Genomic DNA, 21,779 nt, shown 5'->3' with positions numbered 1-21,779 from the left:
GTGTCTGGTTGACACAATACACTTGTGACAACTTCAAATTAAATTTAACACTAAATTTCAGACATTCACAGATTATAAGTGCGGAAGGCATGCACTTGACTATTATTTCACCTCGACATGAACAGAAATACATAAGTATGTTTGGAAGAGTTAGAACACTTTACAATGTCACTTACCTCTTGCATCAACCTTCTGTCAGATTATCAGAAAAAAAGTTGTTCAGTGACACTACAAAAGGTTCAGGCTTAACAAGTTTTCTTTTGCACAAAACCCACAGAGTGGAATAGAAAGACTTGCAGTGAAAATACTCCAGTTCTGAAAAACTTCAGAAATTATTTTCACGCACTCTGTTGATCCCCATATATTGAAGATCCCCGCTTTGGGATGACCTGCTAACTCATGATTAGACTGTTTGAACAAGTCATGATGTCTCCCATGAGATTAAAACCAGTAGTTGCCCTTTACTGTATCTTTCAATTGCTCTTTACTGTATCTTTCAATTAGCAGTTATTTTCCCTCTTTGCTCTGATTTTTCAGCTGAATTTTTACTTGCATCTACTAGCATATGTCATGGTTTAACCCCAGCCAGCAACTAAGCACCACACAGCCGCTCACTCACTCCCCCCCATCCAGTGGGATGGGGGAGAAAATCGGGAAAAGAAGTAAAACTCACGGGTTGAGATAAGAATGGTTTAACAGAACAGAAAAGAAGAAACTAATAGTGATAATGATAACACTAATAAAATGACAACAGTAGTAATAAAAGGATTGGAATGTACAAATGATGCGCAGTGCAATTGCTCACCACCCACCGACTGACACCCAGTTAGTCCCTGAGTGGCGATTCCCTGCCCCCACTCCCCAGTTCCTAAACTAGATTGGACGTCCCATGGTATGGAATACACCGTTGGCCAGTTTGGGTCAGGTGCCCTGGCTGTGTCCCCTCCAAACTTCTTGTGTCCCCCCAGCTTTCTCGCTGGCTGGGCATGAGAAGCTGAAAAATCCTTGACTTTAGTCTAAACACTACTTAGCAACAACTGAAAACATCAGTGTTATCAACATTCTTCCCATACTGAACTCAAAACATAGCACTGTACCAGCTACTAGAAAGACAGTTAACTCTATCCCAGCTGAAACCAGGACAGCATAGTAGCATTCTACCATTAGAATGCTATGGAATTACCTGCTAGAATTTATGACATGCTCTGAAAGAAAAGTTCATGAACTGCCTTTCCCGCACAAGTCCAGTGAAGACAACCACCACTGCATTGTTCACACTTCCTTGATCTTACTTTCTTTAGATTACACCCTTCTTGTGGTTCTCAGCAACCTTCCTTACAATGACATGCCTATAGAAATTCCTTCGTTTTATTACTAAGGCTTTCCTTTGGCAGACATTGGTCCTAGTATTTGGAAGCTTTTAGTCATATCTTCAGGTTTTGATAGCAAGCAACTTTTCAGAAGCTGAAGCACTTCTTACAGCAAAGAAGTATCTTCAATATGGGCTGTATGTCAGGTGATGTACACAACTTGGCTGCTTCTGAAGTGCTCCTCACTCTCCCATGGGAAAGCATTAATGCAAAAGTTTACTGTTTATTGGCAGTCCCCAAATTATTGGAAGTAGCCACAACGTACATGATGAAACGCCTAACAATATGCTACTTGTTGCCTTCACTGCATAGTGAACACTGAAAAGGAAAGTATCTGACAATCAGGTATGAGAGAAAGCAAATGCACCACACAATTCTTTGTTCTTTTATATGGGGAATCTCCCATGGCACTGGATGGCTGATTCACTCATTATAGAGACTCTCCTATACAGGCAATTTGCTGGTGCCATGCACCAGGCAGCCAGTCAAAACTCAATTTAAATGGGCTTGTTACAAGAAGCATATAAAAGCTTTAAAACACAGGCTTGACAAGACAGGAAAATGCTGTTAGCAGCAACGCATACTGACAGGTTGTGTTACAAGTTAAAAAACCAGAATGGATGAAGAAAGGAAGACACAGAAAAAAGCTAACTGTCGTGGTTTAACCCCAGCCAGCAACTAAGCACCACAGCAGCTGCTCACTCCCCCCCCCCAAGGGGAATGGGGGAGAAAAATCAGGAAAAGAAGTAAAACTCATGGGTTGAGATAAAGACAGTTTAACAGGACAGAAAAGAGGAAACTAATCATGATAATGATAACACTAATAAAATGACAATAGTAATAATAAAAGGATTGGAATATGCAAGTGATGCACAATGCAGTTGCTCACCACCCACCGATCGACGCCTCATTAGTCCCCGAGCCACGATCCCCCTGCCCCCACTCCCCCCCACAGTTTATATACAGGACATGACGTCCCATGGTATGGAATACCCCTTTGGCCAGTTTAGGTCAGCTGTCCTGGCTGTGTCCCCTCCCAACTTCTTGTGTCCCTCCAGCTTTCTTGCTGGCTGGGCATCAAAAGCTGAAAAATCCTTGACTTTAGACTAAACGATGACTTAGCAACAACTGAAAACATCAGTGTGTTATCAACATTCTTCTCATACCTAACTCAAAAACATAGCAATGTACCAGCTACTAGGAAGACAATTAACTCTATCCCAGCTGAAACCAGGACACTAACAAACATCAGTCCTGTAAATAATCTGTCTTAATCTGCAGTCCCACCTCTTACCCTCTACCTCCCATACTTATACTCAAGAACTAGGCTCAAAACCACTTGCAGAAACACAATGCTATCTGAACTGCTATAGTACTTGCATCATAGTTTCAGATGGGTGAATGCCACTTTTACCAAGCTTTTCTCTTATTTTAAGTCACAATTCATTATATCCGAGATGAACACCACTTGAAAGAATTAAATAACCACCATGGCAGGAGACATCTATTCTAGTTAAAACAAAAATAGTTTGGTAAGCAGCTAATTATTCCATAAATGTAAATAAATCCATGTATTTTATTTCAGAAACCAAACATTGATCTTCTACAATCATTTAGATAAGTTAAACTGAGGTTACACACAGTGACGCCTGACAGTCTGCAAAAAATTAACCACAAACTAAACTAATCTCAAACGTGAAGGACTTCTATAGCACTCAGGGCTACTAATACATACAGTTTTTAATACAGCAAATATGCATTAGGTTTCTCATACATACTTCATATTTTGAAATACCAGTTAGGATGGGAAACAAGGAATAATCAATGGACTTGTGACCACAGAAGTGAGGCAAAGCCATCTGTTAAAGTGAATGAAACTTGTTTTTGGAACAGTTACTAAAGCCATTGGTATAGAAGTGCTTACATCAATATATTTTCTTTCCCTTACAATGATGGAAAAAATTGTACCCATCCAAGGCATTCAATACGCACAAAAGGTTTGCATTTCAAGGGAGGAGAAACCTTCCGTCCTCACCAAAACAGCAGAAAAAGTAAACAAGGTCTACTGTGACTATCATAGGAAAAGCTGGTCTGATTCAGCAAGATTGCCTGCCTAAAGGTTCTGCAGAACACTGCTCATGGATTCATGCCCTTACACTGAAGCATTTGTGTGCAAATAATCTTAATGTATTTTCTCTCCCAATACAACTGCAGAGGAAGGATTTTAAGTGTGCCACAGGAAGCTAATTTGGATAGGAGAGAAAGGTAAGTCTAAATCATTCAAAATACTTGAACTGGGAAACTACTGAGCAAGAACAAATATTCTAACCAGGAAACTCCTTCAGGAACTATCTGCAAAGAAAAGGTGAGCAGAATTTATCATGGCTATGGGAAGTAACATAACATTCAAAAGGTTCTAGAGGTGCGTTTGGTAATACTTTATGACTCTCAAGTTGTGACAGAGGTTAGTTACAAACACAAATATTTCCCTTCCAGTAGTCATGATTCTGCTTCAGCATAACTTCCTATTTAAGACTCGGTAAGGTACTACTGTAAAGATGTACCTTCCCCGTTCCTTTGAGAAGCTCCTGTTTCCATAATCACAGTGTTTTACAAGGCTGGGTTTCTTTCATAAAACATGTATGAACAGTTATCCTTTTGCCATATTTTTTGTAACAGCAGCAAAATTTCATGCCAAACCCTGAAACAGACTCTTAGCTTTTCTTTAAAGGAACTCTTTCTTAAGCAATTAATGCAAATCTTTCTCCTAAATTGGAGAAAACCTTCCTACTGTCTTATAAATGGCTTCATATGAAAGATGGCCTGAACTATAAGATCTCCTAGGAATAAAATTTGAAGGTGAGGAGAAGGGGAAGGGGTGGTGATGGCGGCAGAGAACAGGACAAGCAAGACAAAAACAACAACAACAAAAACCAAAGAAAAAAAAAAGCCTGAGAAGTAGAAATAAAACATTGGCCAAGAAAGGAGAAACTGTTTTCTCATTGTAAACCATATCTTCATTACCCCAATGTCTTTTTTTGTATTCTGATTTCTTCCTATTCTGTTTTTCTACGTATAGTTATCTCATAAAAAATTCTCATGTCTTTCCACGTGTTTGTCCGTAATCAAATCAAGGCAATGCTGAACTTGAGGTTTTTTGCAAGTATGAATGAAAAAACCCCCTTACATGTCTGAAAATAATTTCTTTCAGTAGTTATTTTGCATCTTTGCAAAGTGCTATTCTGCCTCAGAAGACCTGATGCACTTTTAAAAAAATTTCAACTTGTACAGATTGTTTACATTTAAGAACCTCTGTTAAAACCTCATAAAACTGAAGAATAACTGTTTTGATGCAAAAAATGTTTTTGCTGCCAAGAAAAAACATGCACAAATTGGTCACTTGGAGGTCTCTTGCCAGTAGCTGCCGCAACTTCAACTAGCGTTAAAAAAATGGATTAATTGACTTTTTCAGTCTCCACATTTGCCATGCAATGCCAATATGTGATGACTCTATTCACAGTTCTTCTCATCAATGTAGTATACTTAACAGACTAGTATTTTACTGAAAATAATCCTTGTAAATAGTAAACTCCCCAAATGGTAAAGATTGTTTTCAAGCCTGTTCCTTACTAAAAACCAAAAATAACCCCAAAACAAAAAAACCTAACTAGTAGCAGTCCTGCATATTTAACTCAGTTTCAATGGTATCTTTCATTTCTTGCACACAAGCAGTAGTTCATACTATATAAATCAAGTTAGTTGTATCTTGTGTAATCTTAGCACTGTCAAACTACCTTAATTAGGCAATTCTGCAGAAAAATGATTTAGTTCTACATCATTGTGATGATGACAGGAAGATTAGTATCTAGTTCATACCCCACAATTCTGATGACCAGGCAATATAAATAGGTATAAAAAAAGGCAGCAGAGTTGGGTCTTTAAAAGCAGCAACTATAACTAAGTATCAAACTTGGAATGGTTCAAAGAATATTAACTAGAAAAAACAAACTGAGGTGATAAACTCAGTTAGTTGTCCTCTATTATTCTTGCATAGAACAAAGGAATCAAAAAATACTTTAAATATACTTATGGGCTATAAAAGCAACTGTACCCTAGAATAATGGAGCATGGAACATTTCAACCATCTCACACTGGAAGTAACTTAGTACTACTTAAGTACACTATCCCAATCTGATGTTCCTACAGTAGCTACAGTTGATGATGATCATGAAAGGGTTGATCAGAGTCCCACAGTACAGTTCCAAAATAACTTGTATATGACATTCAAATGTGCCGAGCAATCTAACCTCATAAAATCAGTAACAAGTGCAGATGCTTATCAGCTGTGAATGTCAAGCCCCTCATTAGTACTTTGATCAAAAGGATCTGTTTTCTTACTGTGGATGGAGAAGGCGATTAAATTACAAAAGGTTATAAACATTTCAAGAATGCATTCATATTACTAATTTAAAAAAATCCATTATTTTATGTCTACCTGTGGTGACAAAGTGCATAATATTTGCCAAAACTAAAATAAATTTTCTTCATATAAATCTGAACTATCTCAAACACTGCTTAAACAATTCTCAGGCTTTGTTTAAAGTTTTCCTATTCCCAAGAAGTGATGCAAACGTTGTAGAATTCTTTGTAGAATGTAGAACTCTCGCTTACATTTTCCTTTTCATTTAAAGTGTTACAAAGCTATTAAAAGACCATTTTTTTCCTTTGGATTTTAAAATAAAGATGGCTATACTTTGCTTGTAATTGCTAGTATTACTAACAAGGTTTTTCCCCACCTCCCCCCCCCCCAAATCTCATCATCGTCATATACTAAGGTATTAACAATGGACAAAATAGTAAGAAAGATCTATTGATTCATTTTGCTTTCCAAAATAAATCTTCTCAGTAGGAAAGTGACCACACTTGTTAAAATATTTAAATGTACGTTTTACAGGAAATCGTTAAGATTTCCCTTAAGACACACTGAACATATAAATCTCAGTATACAGCTGGTATTTGAAACTAATATTTGAGTTTGCTTGGAGAGGAAATGATTATTTATTTACTTTCAATAGAAGACCTATGTTCACAGGACACCTACCAAATGTGCTCATTTCTTTGAAAACAATGTAATTCTTTATTTACATAGAGAGTGCTTCATATGAGTACATAGCTAATATAGAAGATGGTGAATAGTTCAGCCAACTAAACTATCCTTAAAATGCTCTAATATTCTGGCAAAGGCCATTAACCTAAAATAGACCCTGAAGTACATTCATGGTCATGACTTCATGATGATAAAATTGATCAAGTGAAGGATTTTGCTTCTGTTCTTCTCTGATAAGAATTGCCCAGTTTAAGGGGCCAGTCATCTGGGATGATTACATCATCTCACTGCATTTGCATAACCCGTATTTTTTATGAAGAGTATTAACATGGATGTTCTGAAGTATGGTCTGTTATATTCTTGTCACCTTCCACCTGTCTTGCACAAAATCTGGTTTTAAGCCATAGCAACCCTCACTCTCTTCCCCCCAGATGTCAAGAAGCACTTTCAAAACAGATTTTAACTTTGAACCATGAAACAATAAAGCACAGTGAAGCACAGTTTGGCTACAATAAGGTAACTGCATGCTCTCTAGTGAAATATGTACAGCTTTATGTGTGCACGACAGAAACTGAACTAGACCAGACTGAAATAATGAATTTAGAATTTTCAAGAACAGTTAAGAGGAGGGATTAGAGAATTGATTCAATAGTTGTACTAAAATTGTCTGCAGAGTGAAATTTGCAGGAGGGCTGAAAACATTTATATCATTGTCAATTTCTTAAAAACCACACTGGATATACAGCACTGACAGCTAACATAGTCCTACTAAAAGAAGTGATCAATCTTCTAAAAATATTGCCAAAAACATAGCTCTCCTTTAAATCAAAAAACACCATCACCAAGGGAAAGCATAACTTGTTTCTTCTAAGTAAAATCAAATTAACAGACTATACGAGCTTTGCAGAACTCTTAAATACCACTTAAAGTTGTAGCATTAAGAAATTAATATATGAAGCTAGCAATTTAACTGCAACTTGCTCAATAGTTTTTTTAAAAAGCACAAAATCTTTCTCTTAAACTAAAAATCACTCCAAGCCTGATTAAGGGATAAACACAAACAGATTCCTATGAAAATCTCTCACAAGTAGGAAACCTCATTCATTCATTAGCGAAGATAAGGGGAGAAGGAAGAGGCATTTGATATTTATTTTGTAATCAGATGTAAAACAATATATTAATCAATTTTTATTGTATTATTGGCTGTCATAAAATGCATTTTAAAAATGCAGTATTTGAAATACTTCATGTTCTGTGCCTGATTTCTCATACTCGGTATCAAAAAAAAAGCTTCAGAATACTTTTCCTCTGGATCTGCATGTGCATACAATGGAATTCTCCATTTTCTGGAATGCAAAGTAAGTATGTGGTTGTTCGAACAATCTACCATGTTGCACCACCTCCAATACCCCACCAAAAAAATTTAAAAAAAGAATTAGTAGGTGAAGTCACTTGTTATGAACACAAGTGCACTCTTAGAGACGGTTGATTCTGAAACAGTAACACTGGCATCTTTTCAACCACACCTTTTCCATGGAAGTCATGTCAAATAAGGAAATACATTCCCATCATACAACATACACTTATCTTTTGAAAAACCTGACCGGCAATATAAATGCTTTTATGATTTCTGTTCCCCAGACTCAGGACTCAGGCAAGCTGAGCTCCCATTTAGTCCTAAGGCAGTAGAACATCATCTTTTTAAGTAGGGTATTTGAATTTTGAAACACTGAATCACATTTAAAGAGAAATGCTGAGTTTTCTGAAATGATTGGCAACTAGTGGTAACAAGATTGCATCTTTTTGTATAATGCAGCAAAATTAAGTACTTTCAAGCAGTATGAGATTCAACTTTAAAATGACTCAATCTAAAAGGAGAAAAGTTCACCATCTGGAAAAAAACCTCTGCAGAGAAGTCAATTTGTGAAACAGACAATAAGGAGACAAAAGAGCAAAGAGCTCATTGATTTAGAATGATTCCTTTAATCCCAATTCCAAGCTAATGTTTTAGGAGTAGCTGTGGCCCTTTTCTGTCTTGCTAGCTCTAAGGTAAATGAAGCAGTGCGCAGTATTCCAGCTATTTTTACAAACTGGCAAGAAAATGATCATAACCAAATTAAAGGAGGAACTATGCACAACTGACAGATGCATTGCATAAATACTGAGTATGCGAAACATGATTTAAACTAACTCAATTTGTAAAGGAAGGGAAAGTATTAAGACACTTGCAGTGTATTTGGAGAAGCTGTCATGGCTGTTTTGCTCACAACATACCTGCATTACAGACCCAGGTATTACTTGTTTCTCTAGGAGTAAATTCTTCCATAAGTCTCATCCTGGAGTTGTGTGTTCAGAAACGTATCACAGTAAGATTCTCATTGCTTATAAAAGTTACAGTTCAGCTTTTGCAGATGTAAATCACAAAGCAAAACCTGCTCGACAATGAATGCTAATCTTACCTGGAACTTTGTCAACAGATGCAAAAACAGAGCGTTGCACTGTAGGATCACTGCTACCACGTCGTGACTGATCATAAAATCTAAATGGAAGGTGTTGGGCTGTAGCTGCAGAGCTGTGTCCAAAACCCATAACAACTTCAGTTGAAGGCTGAACAGGAAGATCCAGGAGAGCTATGTTCAATCACAATTGATAATTTTTGTTACTCAAAAATACATAAAAAGGAAAAGTATGTGAAAATAAAATTGATAGTTTGCTCAGGATTTTAAGGCTAAACCAGATAGTTTAACATAACTTGCCTGCATTTACCTCTTAATTATGGTTACAATTGCATTGGAAAAGAAGGGAGACAACATTTCTGGCAAGCTTTTCTACCATTGCTGTCCACACCACATTCACACTAAGGAAGCTTCAGAATACAGTGGAGGAGAAAAAAAGGATTACAGTAAGCTCCTTGCATTAAACAAACCATAGGAGTTATTTAAAAAGAAATCTTCTGGTGTTCCCTGTATAAAGTCATTCATTAGTTACAACTGAACACTGCAAAAAGTCATTTAAAGACAGAATCTGCGTTAAACTGGCAAAAAAATGCCTTTGCATTACCATTCAACTTAAAATTTTAATATCAAAATAGACCTGTATTAACCTCAAACTTGATTTAAATTTTTTAACATGAAGCAAACCATAAAAGTATGACACATCTACTTTGTAAACTCAAAGCATAAAACTCGTTTTAGTTAGCTTCCTACAGAACCATAAGACACTAAAATAATCTTAAACCATCTATAATCAGAATAATTCTCTGGCCAACTCAATAATGTTAATATCAGCTACGACTTTGTTTTTCACAGCTCTGATTAGTCCATTATTGCTCTTGGACAACCCAAGTAACTGAGACAGCTGGTGTCCTTTTTCATTTGCCCACCTATTTTCCTTCCTGTATTTCAGGGTTTCCTTTTCTATACTCACCAATTCATTCAGCTTACTGGTAAGGTTCAATTTATTCTTCAGTCGCTTAATATTTAAGTAATATTTTAATCACTTTGCTATTTACTCAAATTAACTCTTCACTTCATCTCTTTGCATACATTTCCTCCAAACACAGCAATCTAGCTGCTGACACTCCACTTAACATTTTGTATTGTTCATCATCACCACACCCAAACATTAAGCATTATCATCAACACCATCAGGACACCATCCAACTCAGGACTCAAGCAGGCTGAGCTCCCATTTAGTCCTAAGGCAGTAGAACATCTGCTTTCTAAGTAGGGCATGTGAATTTTGAATCACTGAATGACATTTAAAGAGAAATGCTGAGTTTTGTGAAATGATTGGCAGCTAGTGGTAACAAGACAGGATTCCTTCTTTTTCATCCTTTCTTTGATGTGTCTATCATTAAATATGAAAACACGGATTTTACTCCAATAAAATCTATTGCTTGGGAACTAGACACTAGTTTACAGTTTTCTGTGGCACAACACTTCTTAGATTTCTTACAGAGTGACTTGCTATGACATACAAGTGTTATTTCTCAGAATCATTTCAAAATAACCATTCACCTGCTATTCTCTGCATTTTCATACGCCGAGCTTGGATGCGGCCTTTTGCAAGACGTTGTTTTGCAATAATGCAGCGAATGTGATCAGAAAAAATAAATGTAGCTTGAAGGATAGGGAAGGGCTTCGAATGAGGGCTTGAGGCAGGCTTATGAATTATTATGTTCAGAGCTCTACTGTCATCCTCTACTCCTGTCACCTGCATATCCTAAAAACAAACAGAAGGCAAGTAGTTAATGAAAAAATTAGCATTTTTAAACTACAGATTAAATATCAACATTAAAAGAAAACCCTATGAATGCTCCACAAAAGCTCCTAAAAACCCAGTTTCCATGCTTAAAAAAGAAAAAAAAAAAAAGACTATGCAAGTTGAAGTTGTACAACTTTGTATTTAATTCTTCGGAAATTGGTACTCGTAGAGATTTAAGTCAGTTTAAAATCCAATTAAGTAATTTGAGCAGAGTGAATTTTCAGGAAATAAGAACAGTGTTGGCTAAGGCAAGACAGACATAAATGAGAGAAACTTCTTAAAGCTTTTGAAATCAATTAGATAAGCACAGATCATTTTGAAGTTACAACCTGTCAACTTCCCTATCCATGTAGGAAGATCAGAACTCTAGGAGAGTTCATTACTGTGCCTCTTAAGGAAAGTGCCTGGTTCTCGATTCTAATTGTATACAATTTCAGTGTTCAAATGAACACAGCCCAATATATATAGGGGAAGTGACCTCATTTTCAAATGTGCCTCTAGTTAGCTATGTAAACTTCTTCAGAAAACCAGAAATAGTTTAAAAGGCAGGAACTAGAAAAAAGACTAGGAACAGAAGAAACAAGTAAGTATGGTACAGAGCTTAGATATATAAGCTAATATTGGTATTACTATTTATCCAACATAAATGTAGATTTTCAGCTGAGAAAAAGCAACCACCCAGATTAAAACTTCTCTTACCTGCAAAAGGCCTGCAAACTTAACTACTCCCCATCCAAGTCTGGCAACATCTGGCTCAACCAAACTCATCTGGTAAATATCCACAGCCAGGAATCTTTGAACTTGACCACCATCCTTTGTTATGACTGTACAAGCAATGAGATCACTGTTGTCTGAAAGGAAGAAGGAAAAAAGTTAAATAGCTACTGAAGTTAAGGGTTCTGGGTTTTGGTTGTTTTATGTAATGTAAAATGTTAATATATAAAAGTGTAATCATCCTTACAATATATGTTTAAAGTTATTCAAGGTATTTTTAAAATATGTATTTTGCATTTCTTTATCACATTTATAGTTACATAGAAATGGCAGGATATATTTTAACAACAGTGGTTCATATACCTTAGAAGTTACGTATAACGTGTATAATATGCACCTTGCTTTCTCTTACCATCTTCATTACCTTTTAGTATAAGAGGTTACTGCATTTCAGGGATGAAATTGCAACAATGTTGATTTTTCTCACTAAGTGGAAGTCTCAAAAGTATTATCAAAAGACCACAGATACAGTCCTACACCACTGAAGGCAATTACATCTACCTCATTATAAACTTACGCTTCATTCTGACACAAGTTACATTTCTACAGGTCTGAAACCTGACTATTCTGACTGTTGGAAGCCTTTCAACTTCAAGACTGTATGGACTCTTCAGGTAAATTGTATCAGCTTTTTGCCAATATTTGTTAAATGAGGTGACATTTTTTCCTTTACCCACCCATTTTATTCATTTATATTGAATAAACGTATCCTCTCTTAACCATTACCGTAGGACCCCTCAAACAAGCTCCCAAATACAGATCTCAAGGAGTAAATACAGCATTCCCTGATCCTCCTGCATCTCCTCACTGCACCTGTTCCAGTTCAAACCCATCATTCTTGAAAAACAACTAAATCACTTCCTTCACACCAACTGAAGTCTACTGAGTGCCCCATAAACTAGCACTGACACCTCCTAGCAGACCTTTGCTAATCTTACTAGAGTTGCATTTTCCTTTGCTTCAAATTGATACTTTCATTCACATACTTAATACACACAGGTCTTTTTCCTCTCTCATCTAGTACAATTTTTAGCAAGTAAAAGATTCTATGACAATGCACACTGTCCTACCGAGTTCATCATCTTTGCAATTCTAGATAGTACTCCACATAATTTGATGGATTTAGCCAGCTAAGTTGCAGCGTTTTTACCTATTTCCTGCAATAGTTTTGATTGGGTTTGGGTTTTTTTTTAGGATAGAAACTATCCGACTTGAAAGCAATGACTTCTGTATTTTGCTTCTACCTTAGCCAGAGTTTTTCAATACGCTCATTTTCCTTAGTGCTCTCATTCCTTAATATTGCTAAGGCATTGATAGACTCAGCAGTTTGGAGTTACTGGGTTCAGTGCTATAGGCATCATTTGCTGTTAAGATGTATAAGGCTTTTTTCCCCTCCTATTCCACATACACATACTATTTTTAAGGATGGTGTATTTTTAGACGTGTGTGTATATACTAAAATCAGTTTGATAAATGGTATCATTTACAGTAAGATAAGTATCTTTCAAAAAGGCTGCCGCCTTATTCAGATTTTTTTATATCTATCTGAAGGGAGCTATTCTGATACACAGAATTCAATGGATCTCTAGTACTTATAGCAGTATCTCCATGCTGAACACTGATGTTAGGTGCTCTTGCATCTGAAACCCAGGCTATAGCATTTTTCACATTATTTACACAATGCATTAAAAATAGTCCTGCTAAAGTTCAACTCTTATGTTCAGTATCTGAATTAAAACAATGGAAAAAATACCTGACTACTGTTTTTCTCCTCTTTAGTTTCCCATGGAAAAAAAACAAAACTAAAAATAAAACTAGAAGAATTAGCTAAATGGATAGCAATGAGGCTACAGGTTGTAAAAACCAGTAAAACTTAAATTTACTTATCCAAACATCTAAACAAGTAGTTAACACCATATTTCATACTAGAAACATCTGTGGGATAAATAAAAGCTGCAAGTGGAAGCATAGAGCTGTTTGCAGCAGCAGGTCATACAACTAGGGACAACAGCCATAAATTACGGTTTGGGAGGTAAAGGAAATTCTTTTGTGCATAATACAGCACAGCAGGTTACTCAGAAAGGTTGTGGAATTTCTGCCACCAAAAGTTTTCAAGTTTCAAAAAACCCCCCAAACAAACACTCCTCCCAAAACCAGTCTCGTCTTCCCCCCCAATGTCCCTCCCCAACCGAGAAGTCCCATCCAACTAACATTTATATGATTCTACCAATTACCCTTTACCAGCAGGATCCATTCAGAATTGACAGGGTGGTAGGAGAGAAAGGGAGGAAATTTGGAACCCTAATACTATCAAAAGAGGATAATTAATGCTAATCCAGTGTGAATTTAGTGTGAGCTTTTGAAATTTGAGAAAACACTGCTACTTTTCTGCAATACATACAGGATTCAGTTACATGAGGATTGATTGCTATTACCTTCTCATACGCCCTAGAAGGCTCAAGAAATCCATAATGGGATTGGCAAATATTACTATAGGAACCTATGGGAGATTTATTCCTTTTTGGAGAATAAGCTGAGACACCAGGCAGAAAATCATAGGAGATCTCAAATGACAACGTAGGCTATATTTAGCCAACAGTATACAGTATTATTGTACCAATGACATTCTAATAATCTGAACAATAAAAGATAACAATATATATTAAATGGATCAAAAGCTCTATCTAAATTTTTGATACAAAAGCGTATCTCTATTCGTATATATTTTATACATACACATCTAGAAGTGGTAACAGAGGTATAGATCTAATACATTCCTCCAGAAATTACTTTCTAATACCTAAATTGTTCCACCTTTTCCTTTATAACTGGAAAGCTTGAAGTTATTATCCATGTTTCTAGGCCATGGGAAAACAAGAATACAAGTGTCATTTATTCTGAACTGGCCTGTGAATTTAGGCATAAAACACCCAAACATATTTGATTGTTTTGAAATGTGTAATGTTATATCCATCAGGGAATGAAAAACAGAAATTTTCTAATAGGAAGGATTGTAGCCAGGATTTAACTTCTCTGGAATTACAATTGATAACAAAGTGAATGTATTTCTACAATAAAATGGCAGACATGATGTCTGAATGTACACAATGGGGTAATACCTCTGCTTTACCCTGCTGTATTACTGTAACACTGTGCCAGCTGAAGTACACAGTTTTAAAGAAACAAGCTGAAAGCAACTTGAAAGACCATCACAACAAAAACTGACATGAAAATTACAAATACCCTTTTTTTTTTTTAAAGCAAAAAGCTTAATAATTCAACTAATTTATTTTAAAATAAAACGAATTTATTTTACCTGGGAGGCAGGAAGATTTTAATCCACACATAAATAGTATAAACAGATAAGAAATTTAATACAGGGCCAAGTCTAATGGACAAAAGCTACAAATAGCAGCAGTTCCATGGTGAAAATAATTGCCTGATGAAACTACACAATTGGTATTCTGTTTCTCCACAAGGCAAAATTTCTAATCAAGAACTAACATTTTTCTAGGAGTACACTTTGGTTCAAACAGAACTAGCTTCACAGGAGTCATACGTAATGCACAGGATATATGCAATATTTTTTTCCAAGCCATAGAAACAGACTAAAATAAGTAAATCCCTATGAATATAGCTATTAACTGAGATGGAATTAATTCTCAAACAGTTGGTATGACTAAACAAGGATGGGCTTACTATACAGCCTATCCTCTATATCGCATAAACTCTTACAACTGAAGAGTTTTTTGAAGCAGTTTCAATAACAAGCATGAAGTGTCATGAGTGTTAATGAGCCCTTAAGGCTTTCAACAATTACAGATGTGTTTCAAAACCAGACTCTGGAACATGCCTGGTTACTTCTTAACTTGGGACTCTCTATTTATTGCCTCTTTCATTCTTTAATCCAATTAGTCCATCAATGTATTTATTTCAGATACAAATTCCTGGGACAGCAATATTCTTCTCAAGACCTGAAGTAACTGGACTTGGACCCCTCTGAATACGTAATGCGAGGTTGCTGAATTTTGTGGATAATCTATTGTGAGATTCTCAACATATAAGCCACAACACCAATTAGAGTCGTGAAGTTCTCAAATACTTGGTTTTGTCCAGTATTTATACAGTTTTTACTGCAAGCAGATGAAAATACTTGGAATTACTCCTGTACAAATTCAACTGCCTGACTACAAAAATGCAGTACTTAAGGTAAAAGAACTCAAAGGGCAGAAGTTGTTTTCCAGAGCAGAAAGTTTGCATTTTATATCTGACAAAGACTTAAAGTAAAGCATTACTGTAAAAGTTTATCAAAGGACAGAAAGGAAAATTACTCATTTATTAGGCAACTGTTACAGGAATCTTTTGAGTTTATACAACTGAATATACCCCATTTACATGACTGTTTCTAGTTCACAGCTGCTGAAGGGTTGTAAGCTACAGTCATCCTTTATGACAAAAACAGAAGAGAAAGTGTGGTTAAACACACTTCCAGTGAACTGATCTGAGAACACTTAGAGCTGTGCTATAAAACAGTTAGATACCCAACCACGTTTAGATGAAAGAATTTCAAGCCCAGTAAACTCCAGTACTATTGAAGTTTGATCTGGGGATTAAAGTGAACCACAGACTGAATGGATCACTGATGTGACAGTGCTGCAGAAAAGTGTAGTGTCATTTCTGAGATTAACAGCAATGCTTAACTTTTCCTCATACAAAATGAAGCTTGTAACCAGTTTGGACAGTACGCCTCCAAGACATGGATCCAAGATTTCTCTGGACTTTCTCCAAGAAAAATACAGCTTCTAGGAAATACAGCCTATGAAGGGGAGTTCAAAGACTTTAGCTGCTTGCAGCAAAGAAGATTTAAATTACGTGAAAATATTGCGTGAACACAGGCAACTATTTGCCTGGAAAGACTGTATTATATGAAGTCTTTACAAATATAACAGCTACTTCAGGAGATGGTCTAAATGTACCTTACTGGCCTCAGGGCTTGATCTCTAATAATTTTATAATTTACAGTCATCACAATTCTAGAAATCATCTGCAGACACTAAAAACTCTTACAGAAAACTTTTAGCACTTTGTGTGTATAGCTGGCAGTCCAAGATAAGCATTAGGCTGCAGAGAGTTAATGTGCCACCTCCCACTTTACATAAAGAACTTCTAACAGCATGTAGCCTATTTGGTACAATATTCTGCTTTACTACTTACTATGATAGTCTTTAATTGCAAAGAACTTCAGAGTTAAAGTTTTGCACTTTAACAAAATGAGTTTATAGAGCAATATTCGATCCCTGACAGAAGTACAACAAATTCCCCAAATATACTCAGAGTTTACAAAGCCATTTCAAATTTTATGTAAGTCCTGTGAAACAATTATCTGCACCATACTCTCTATCCAAAATGTTTTTGACAACCTATGTTTTGATCACGTTGTTGAACAGTTTGAAATGAATTACTTCTGTTACTCTTCACGATAAACACCCTCTTTCAGAAAGGCTCAGAATTACTTTCTCACTATGTCTGCCATCTCTCTCTTGTCCAGTAGAAAGTCAGAATCTCAGTTCACGTACTAGTCCCTCTCCTCTTGGTCAGGACAGAATGCCACCACCCTTCTTGAACAGGGGAGCACTGTTGCCATTAGGAAAGAGCAGAAAAGAGCAAGAGTAACTGCTAGGAGTGACTTGAACACTCTGTTCATGCAAGAAATATGAACCACTTTAAAAGAAGAATTTCACACCACCTGTTTCAGAATGGAATAGGTCTCAAAGACAGTTTTAATGCTAAAGACTTTTTATAAAAGAAAAAGACTATGTCAAGATTTACTGGACACAAAGGAAGATTCAGGAAGATGGCAAAGAGGTTTAAGATTACCTTGGAAAGAAGGGATAAAACAGAGAACTGTATACACATGAAGTGAGAAGGCAAGATAAACTGAGGAGAAACCCAGGGCACACATCTTAGAATGTGGTTTAAACCAAAGGACAAGTCATGTTAAAGTTGGCTTGGCTTGTGGTTGGTTCCCCCCCCCCCTTTCTCTCTCCCCTGCCCCCACAAATGTGAGACGAAAAATATGAAAAAAATCTGTCTTTTAAAAATCACTTTAAAAACTCTTGTTGACATAAAGTATGTACAACCATCACTGTAAGTGTGGAGAAAAAAACCCCAATAATCAGACTGGATTTGAGTATACTCAAAGAAAAATCTAGTGGAAGAAAGTAGCTAACAAATACATTTACAAAAATAACATTTACTCTAGTAGCCATCACAGAATTTTGAGAGCACATCTTTTCCCCATTACTGTTCTTATTCAGAGGAAAAAAAATGAAAATAGCTGAAAATAAGGGACAACATATTATAAATGCTAATCACACACAGGGTACTGCAACCAAGCAAAAGCACGCTTGCTCCTAAAACTTATTTTCCTGTAAACACAAGACTACTGATTACCAGGCAGAGGGACTCTTTATTGCAGCACCATTTTCATGAATTGTCTCAAGATTGTCATGCTGCACTTCTGACAATATTATTTTTATTATTTAAATACCTTGATTATATTGTTTTTAAACAGATACCAAGTTATTGAATACAAATCTAGCATTTGCTCCTACCAGGCAGGTATAACTCTAAAAATATTTCAACCAGTACTTATAAATCTAACAGAGAAAAGATGACTATCACAAGTAAAACATTAAATAATTAACTATCAGCAAACAAGCAAAACAGTACAATTAAGCTCTTTCACATTACCACCAATAAATATAAGATTTGAACACCATGCACAATACAGATGAGTTATGCCACCAAGTCCAGAAAAAATCTTGCCTCCTGATGATATTCAGGAACAAGTGGATGTTGGCATTTAAAAGGAGTATCTGTTAGAATTTCTTATAAAAGATGTGATTTCCTCTCAGATGCTTATCAAGTTTCAAGCATACTGAACATAATCCATTTTCTTGTACCATGTGTGCTAGTACTCACCAAGTTACTAGTGTAGATTAGTGAAAAAATTTAATTGTCAGAATATCATGAAACCTTCACACTCATCTCAAGTGTTTCATAACCATCTGGAAAATGCTCAAGACTAATGTTTACTAGTACCTACAGTGATGCAGGAAGACAAAACCAGATATGATATTCTCTTCTGCAAAGCATAAACCTAGAATGACTAGCTATTTTTGCTCAAACTGCATTTTTTCTTTTTAACATAAGTGTAAGTGTAATTCTTTCATAGAATCATAGAATTGTTTAGGTTGGAAAAGACCTTTAAGATCATCAAGTCCAACCATCAACCATGCCCACTAAACCATGTCCTGAAGTGCCTTGTCTACGCGTTTTTTGAACGCCCCCAGGGATGGTGACACCACCACTTCCCCGGGCAGCCTGTTCCAATGCCTGACGACCCTTTCAGTAAAGAATTTTTTCCTAATATTCAATCTAAACCTCCCCTGCCGCAACTTGAGGCCATTTCCTCTCATCCTATCTCCAGCCACCTGACAGAAGAGACCAGCACCCACCTCACTACAACCTCCTTTCAGGTAGTTGAGGAGAGCAATAAGGTCTCCCCTCAGCCTCCTATTCTCCAGGCTGAGTAACCCCAGTTCCCTCAGTCCTCATAAGACCTGTGCTCCAGGCCCCTCACCAGCTTGGTTGCTCTTCTCGGGACACACTGCAGCACCTCAATGTCTCTCCTGTAGTGAGGGGCCCAAAACTGAACACAGGACTCGAGGTGCGGCCTCACCAGTGCCCAGTACAGGGGAACGACCCCCTCCCTGCTCCTGCTGGCCACACTATTTCTGACACAGGCCAGGATGCCGTTGGCCTTCTTGGCCACCTGGACACACCGCTGGCTCATATTCAGCCATCTGTCAACCAGCACCCCCAGGTCTTTCTCTGCCGGGCAGCTTTCCAGCCACTCTTCCCCAAGCCTGTAGCGCTGCGTGGGGCTGCTGTGACCGAAGTGCAGGACCCGGCACTTGGCCTTGTTGAACTTCATACAATTGGCCTCAGCCCATTGATCCAGCCTGTCCAGATCTCTCTGTAGAGCCTTCCTACCCTCGAGCAGATCAACCCTCCCTCCCAACTTGATGTCATCAGCAAACTTGATGAGGGTGCACTCAATCCCCTCATCCAGATCATTGATAAAGATATTAAAGAGAACTGGCCCCAATACTGAGCCCTGGGGAACACCACTTGCGGCTGGCCGCCAACTGGATTTCACCCCATTCACCACAACCCTCTGGGCTTGTCCATCCAGCCAGTTTTTCACCCAGCGAAGAGTACACCTGCCTAAGCCACGAGCTGCCAGCTTCTCGATGAGTATGCCGTGAGAGACAGTGTCAAAGGCCTTACTGAAGTCCAGGTAGACAACATCCACAGCCTTTCCCCCATCCACTAGGCAGGTCACCCGGTCATAGGAGGAGATCAGGTTGGTCAAGCAGGACCTGCCTTTCATGAACCCATGCTGGCTGGGCCTGATCCCCTGGTTGTCCTGCACATGCCGTGTGAGTGCACTCAAGATGAACCACTCCATAATCTTCCCCAATACTGAGGTCAGGCTGACAGGCCCGTAGTTCCCCAGATCCTCCCTCCAACCCTTCTTGTATATGGGCATTTCATATATATGTGTGCATGTGCGCATGTATAAGAAGCATTTAAACAGATGTCTTTAAGAAGATATTTTGGTCTCTTAAATGCATTATAAAAATATTAGAGAATTATACAGGAAAATAAGCTGTCATTTCAATGTATCTAAAAACACACGATTCTGCAGCAAATGAGAACCGAAAAAAGCTTCATTTTCAGCTTGTAATCAGTATCGGGGTTTTAACAGTGGCATAAAGTTCAGAGAGATCAGTTTTCAAATCAGTAGATCTAATTCACTGATGGTTGCTTGGACATTATGAAAACAATGTCAAAAGTTAAACACCTTCTTACAGAAAGCATCTAGCTGTGACATTACAGAGAAAAATTTGAACTGTGTTGTTTAAGCTGTACATAAACTTCAGTGTCTGAGGGATGACAACATCGAACTGGAGAAGCGCTAGTCTGATTATGTTATTTCACTGTTACTGTAAGGCTCTGTGCGAGAGAAATCACACACTCAACTGCCAAATCTCTCAACTGGACAGAATCAGTAATGAATCCTGAATATGACAATCCAGAGAGAAAATCAGAATAACTTCTGTGGAGAAAACTTTTCTGAGAGGAAGTATCTGCAGAAGCATGAGGAATGACAAAGACCTTGTTTTACATTCGGGTCTCCATAACAGGACAGTAGCCTGGGAACAGTTGTATTTTTTATGAGCAAAAGTATGCCTGTCTTGCTCTGAAATAATCTCTTTTTAAGCCAAAACCTCACTTTTAAAGTGAGAAGGAAATGTCACTCATTCACCTCTGATGAAGGCTTAGCAACTGTGCAGTCTAAAACCTCCAAAGCATCTGTTAAACTTGGAAAATCCCAGCATTTCACTCACAGAAGTGTCATTATTTAGGAAATCAGGGGAATGGAGATCAGTCTGTTATACAGCATTACACTTCACAGACTAAGCAACTGAAAGACTGCAGAAGCATTTGCATCAAGAATGCAACAAATCAAGCATCTACCTAGGTGTTCCCACAAAGTACACTTAACTGAAATTAGAGGATGTCTCTCTGGTCATACACCTGCACTACATTTTGGCTTACTCTCTTTTCCTCAAATATTACAACATATCAAGGAACAAGATAGACAAACCACAAACATCAGTACTTTGGAAAGAAAACTTAACAAAATCCTCTTTTAGCATACTAAACATAGTCTTGCAATTAAGTTATTTAAAAATATTCATAAGAATTAAAAGCTAAAAATTTTAGTGTTATCTACCCACAGTGAAATCTGGTACTAAACGATAGCAGGAAGCTTTCATTTGCCTAGGCAGTTTATGTTCAGATTAAATGCTACTTATGCAAATAAATTGAACTAAGTTTCATTTTCCTGACCACAGCATACTGTTCATGTTCACTGAACAGACCTGCAAAGTAAATGGATAAGGACTCAAAAGATAAGTTATATTCCTTGGAAGATATATAATAGAAGAAAAATTTATATGCCCTATGATAAAACCTCTTATCAACATCTGCAATTACCTATTTGTGAGGAGTAAAGATGATGAAGGTAGTGGTATCCAATAACAAGATGAGAAGCAGTGAGCACAAACTGAAATACAGGAAATTCCATGAAAACATTGCGGGGGGGGGGGGGGGGGGGGGGGGGGCCA

At 37.2% G+C, this 21,779-nt stretch overlaps 1 protein-coding gene across 4 annotated transcripts in view; it reads right to left on the bottom strand.

Annotated features, from left to right (window-relative positions):
• Nucleotides 1-21,779, bottom strand: part of CLEC16A (C-type lectin domain family 16, member A) — a 92,991-nt gene that overhangs the window by 16,107 nt on the left and 55,105 nt on the right. For 3 of the 4 annotated variants that reach the window (XR_775084.1, XM_010578449.1, XM_010578450.1), the window contains exons 19-21: nucleotides 11,443-11,594; nucleotides 10,497-10,701; nucleotides 8,937-9,107 (exon numbers count right to left, since the gene is read on the bottom strand). Coding sequence is in view for 3 of the 4 variants with exons in the window: in XM_010578449.1 (XP_010576751.1) it covers nucleotides 8,937-9,107; nucleotides 10,497-10,701; nucleotides 11,443-11,594 (528 nt within the window). In the remaining variant the exon portion in view is untranslated. Of the gene's footprint in view, nucleotides 1-8,936; nucleotides 9,108-10,496; nucleotides 10,702-11,442; nucleotides 11,595-21,779 lie in introns of those variants that run through there. The other variant, XM_010578451.1, reaches the window with a different exon arrangement.

This window comes from Haliaeetus leucocephalus, unplaced genomic scaffold, assembly GCF_000737465.1.
Source record: "Haliaeetus leucocephalus isolate CR32 unplaced genomic scaffold, Haliaeetus_leucocephalus-4.0 Scaffold636, whole genome shotgun sequence".
Classification (NCBI taxonomy): domain Eukaryota; kingdom Metazoa; phylum Chordata; class Aves; order Accipitriformes; family Accipitridae; genus Haliaeetus; species Haliaeetus leucocephalus.
The sequence above is the reverse complement of the archived record's forward strand: the minus strand, read 5'-3'. Positions and strand labels throughout refer to the sequence as shown.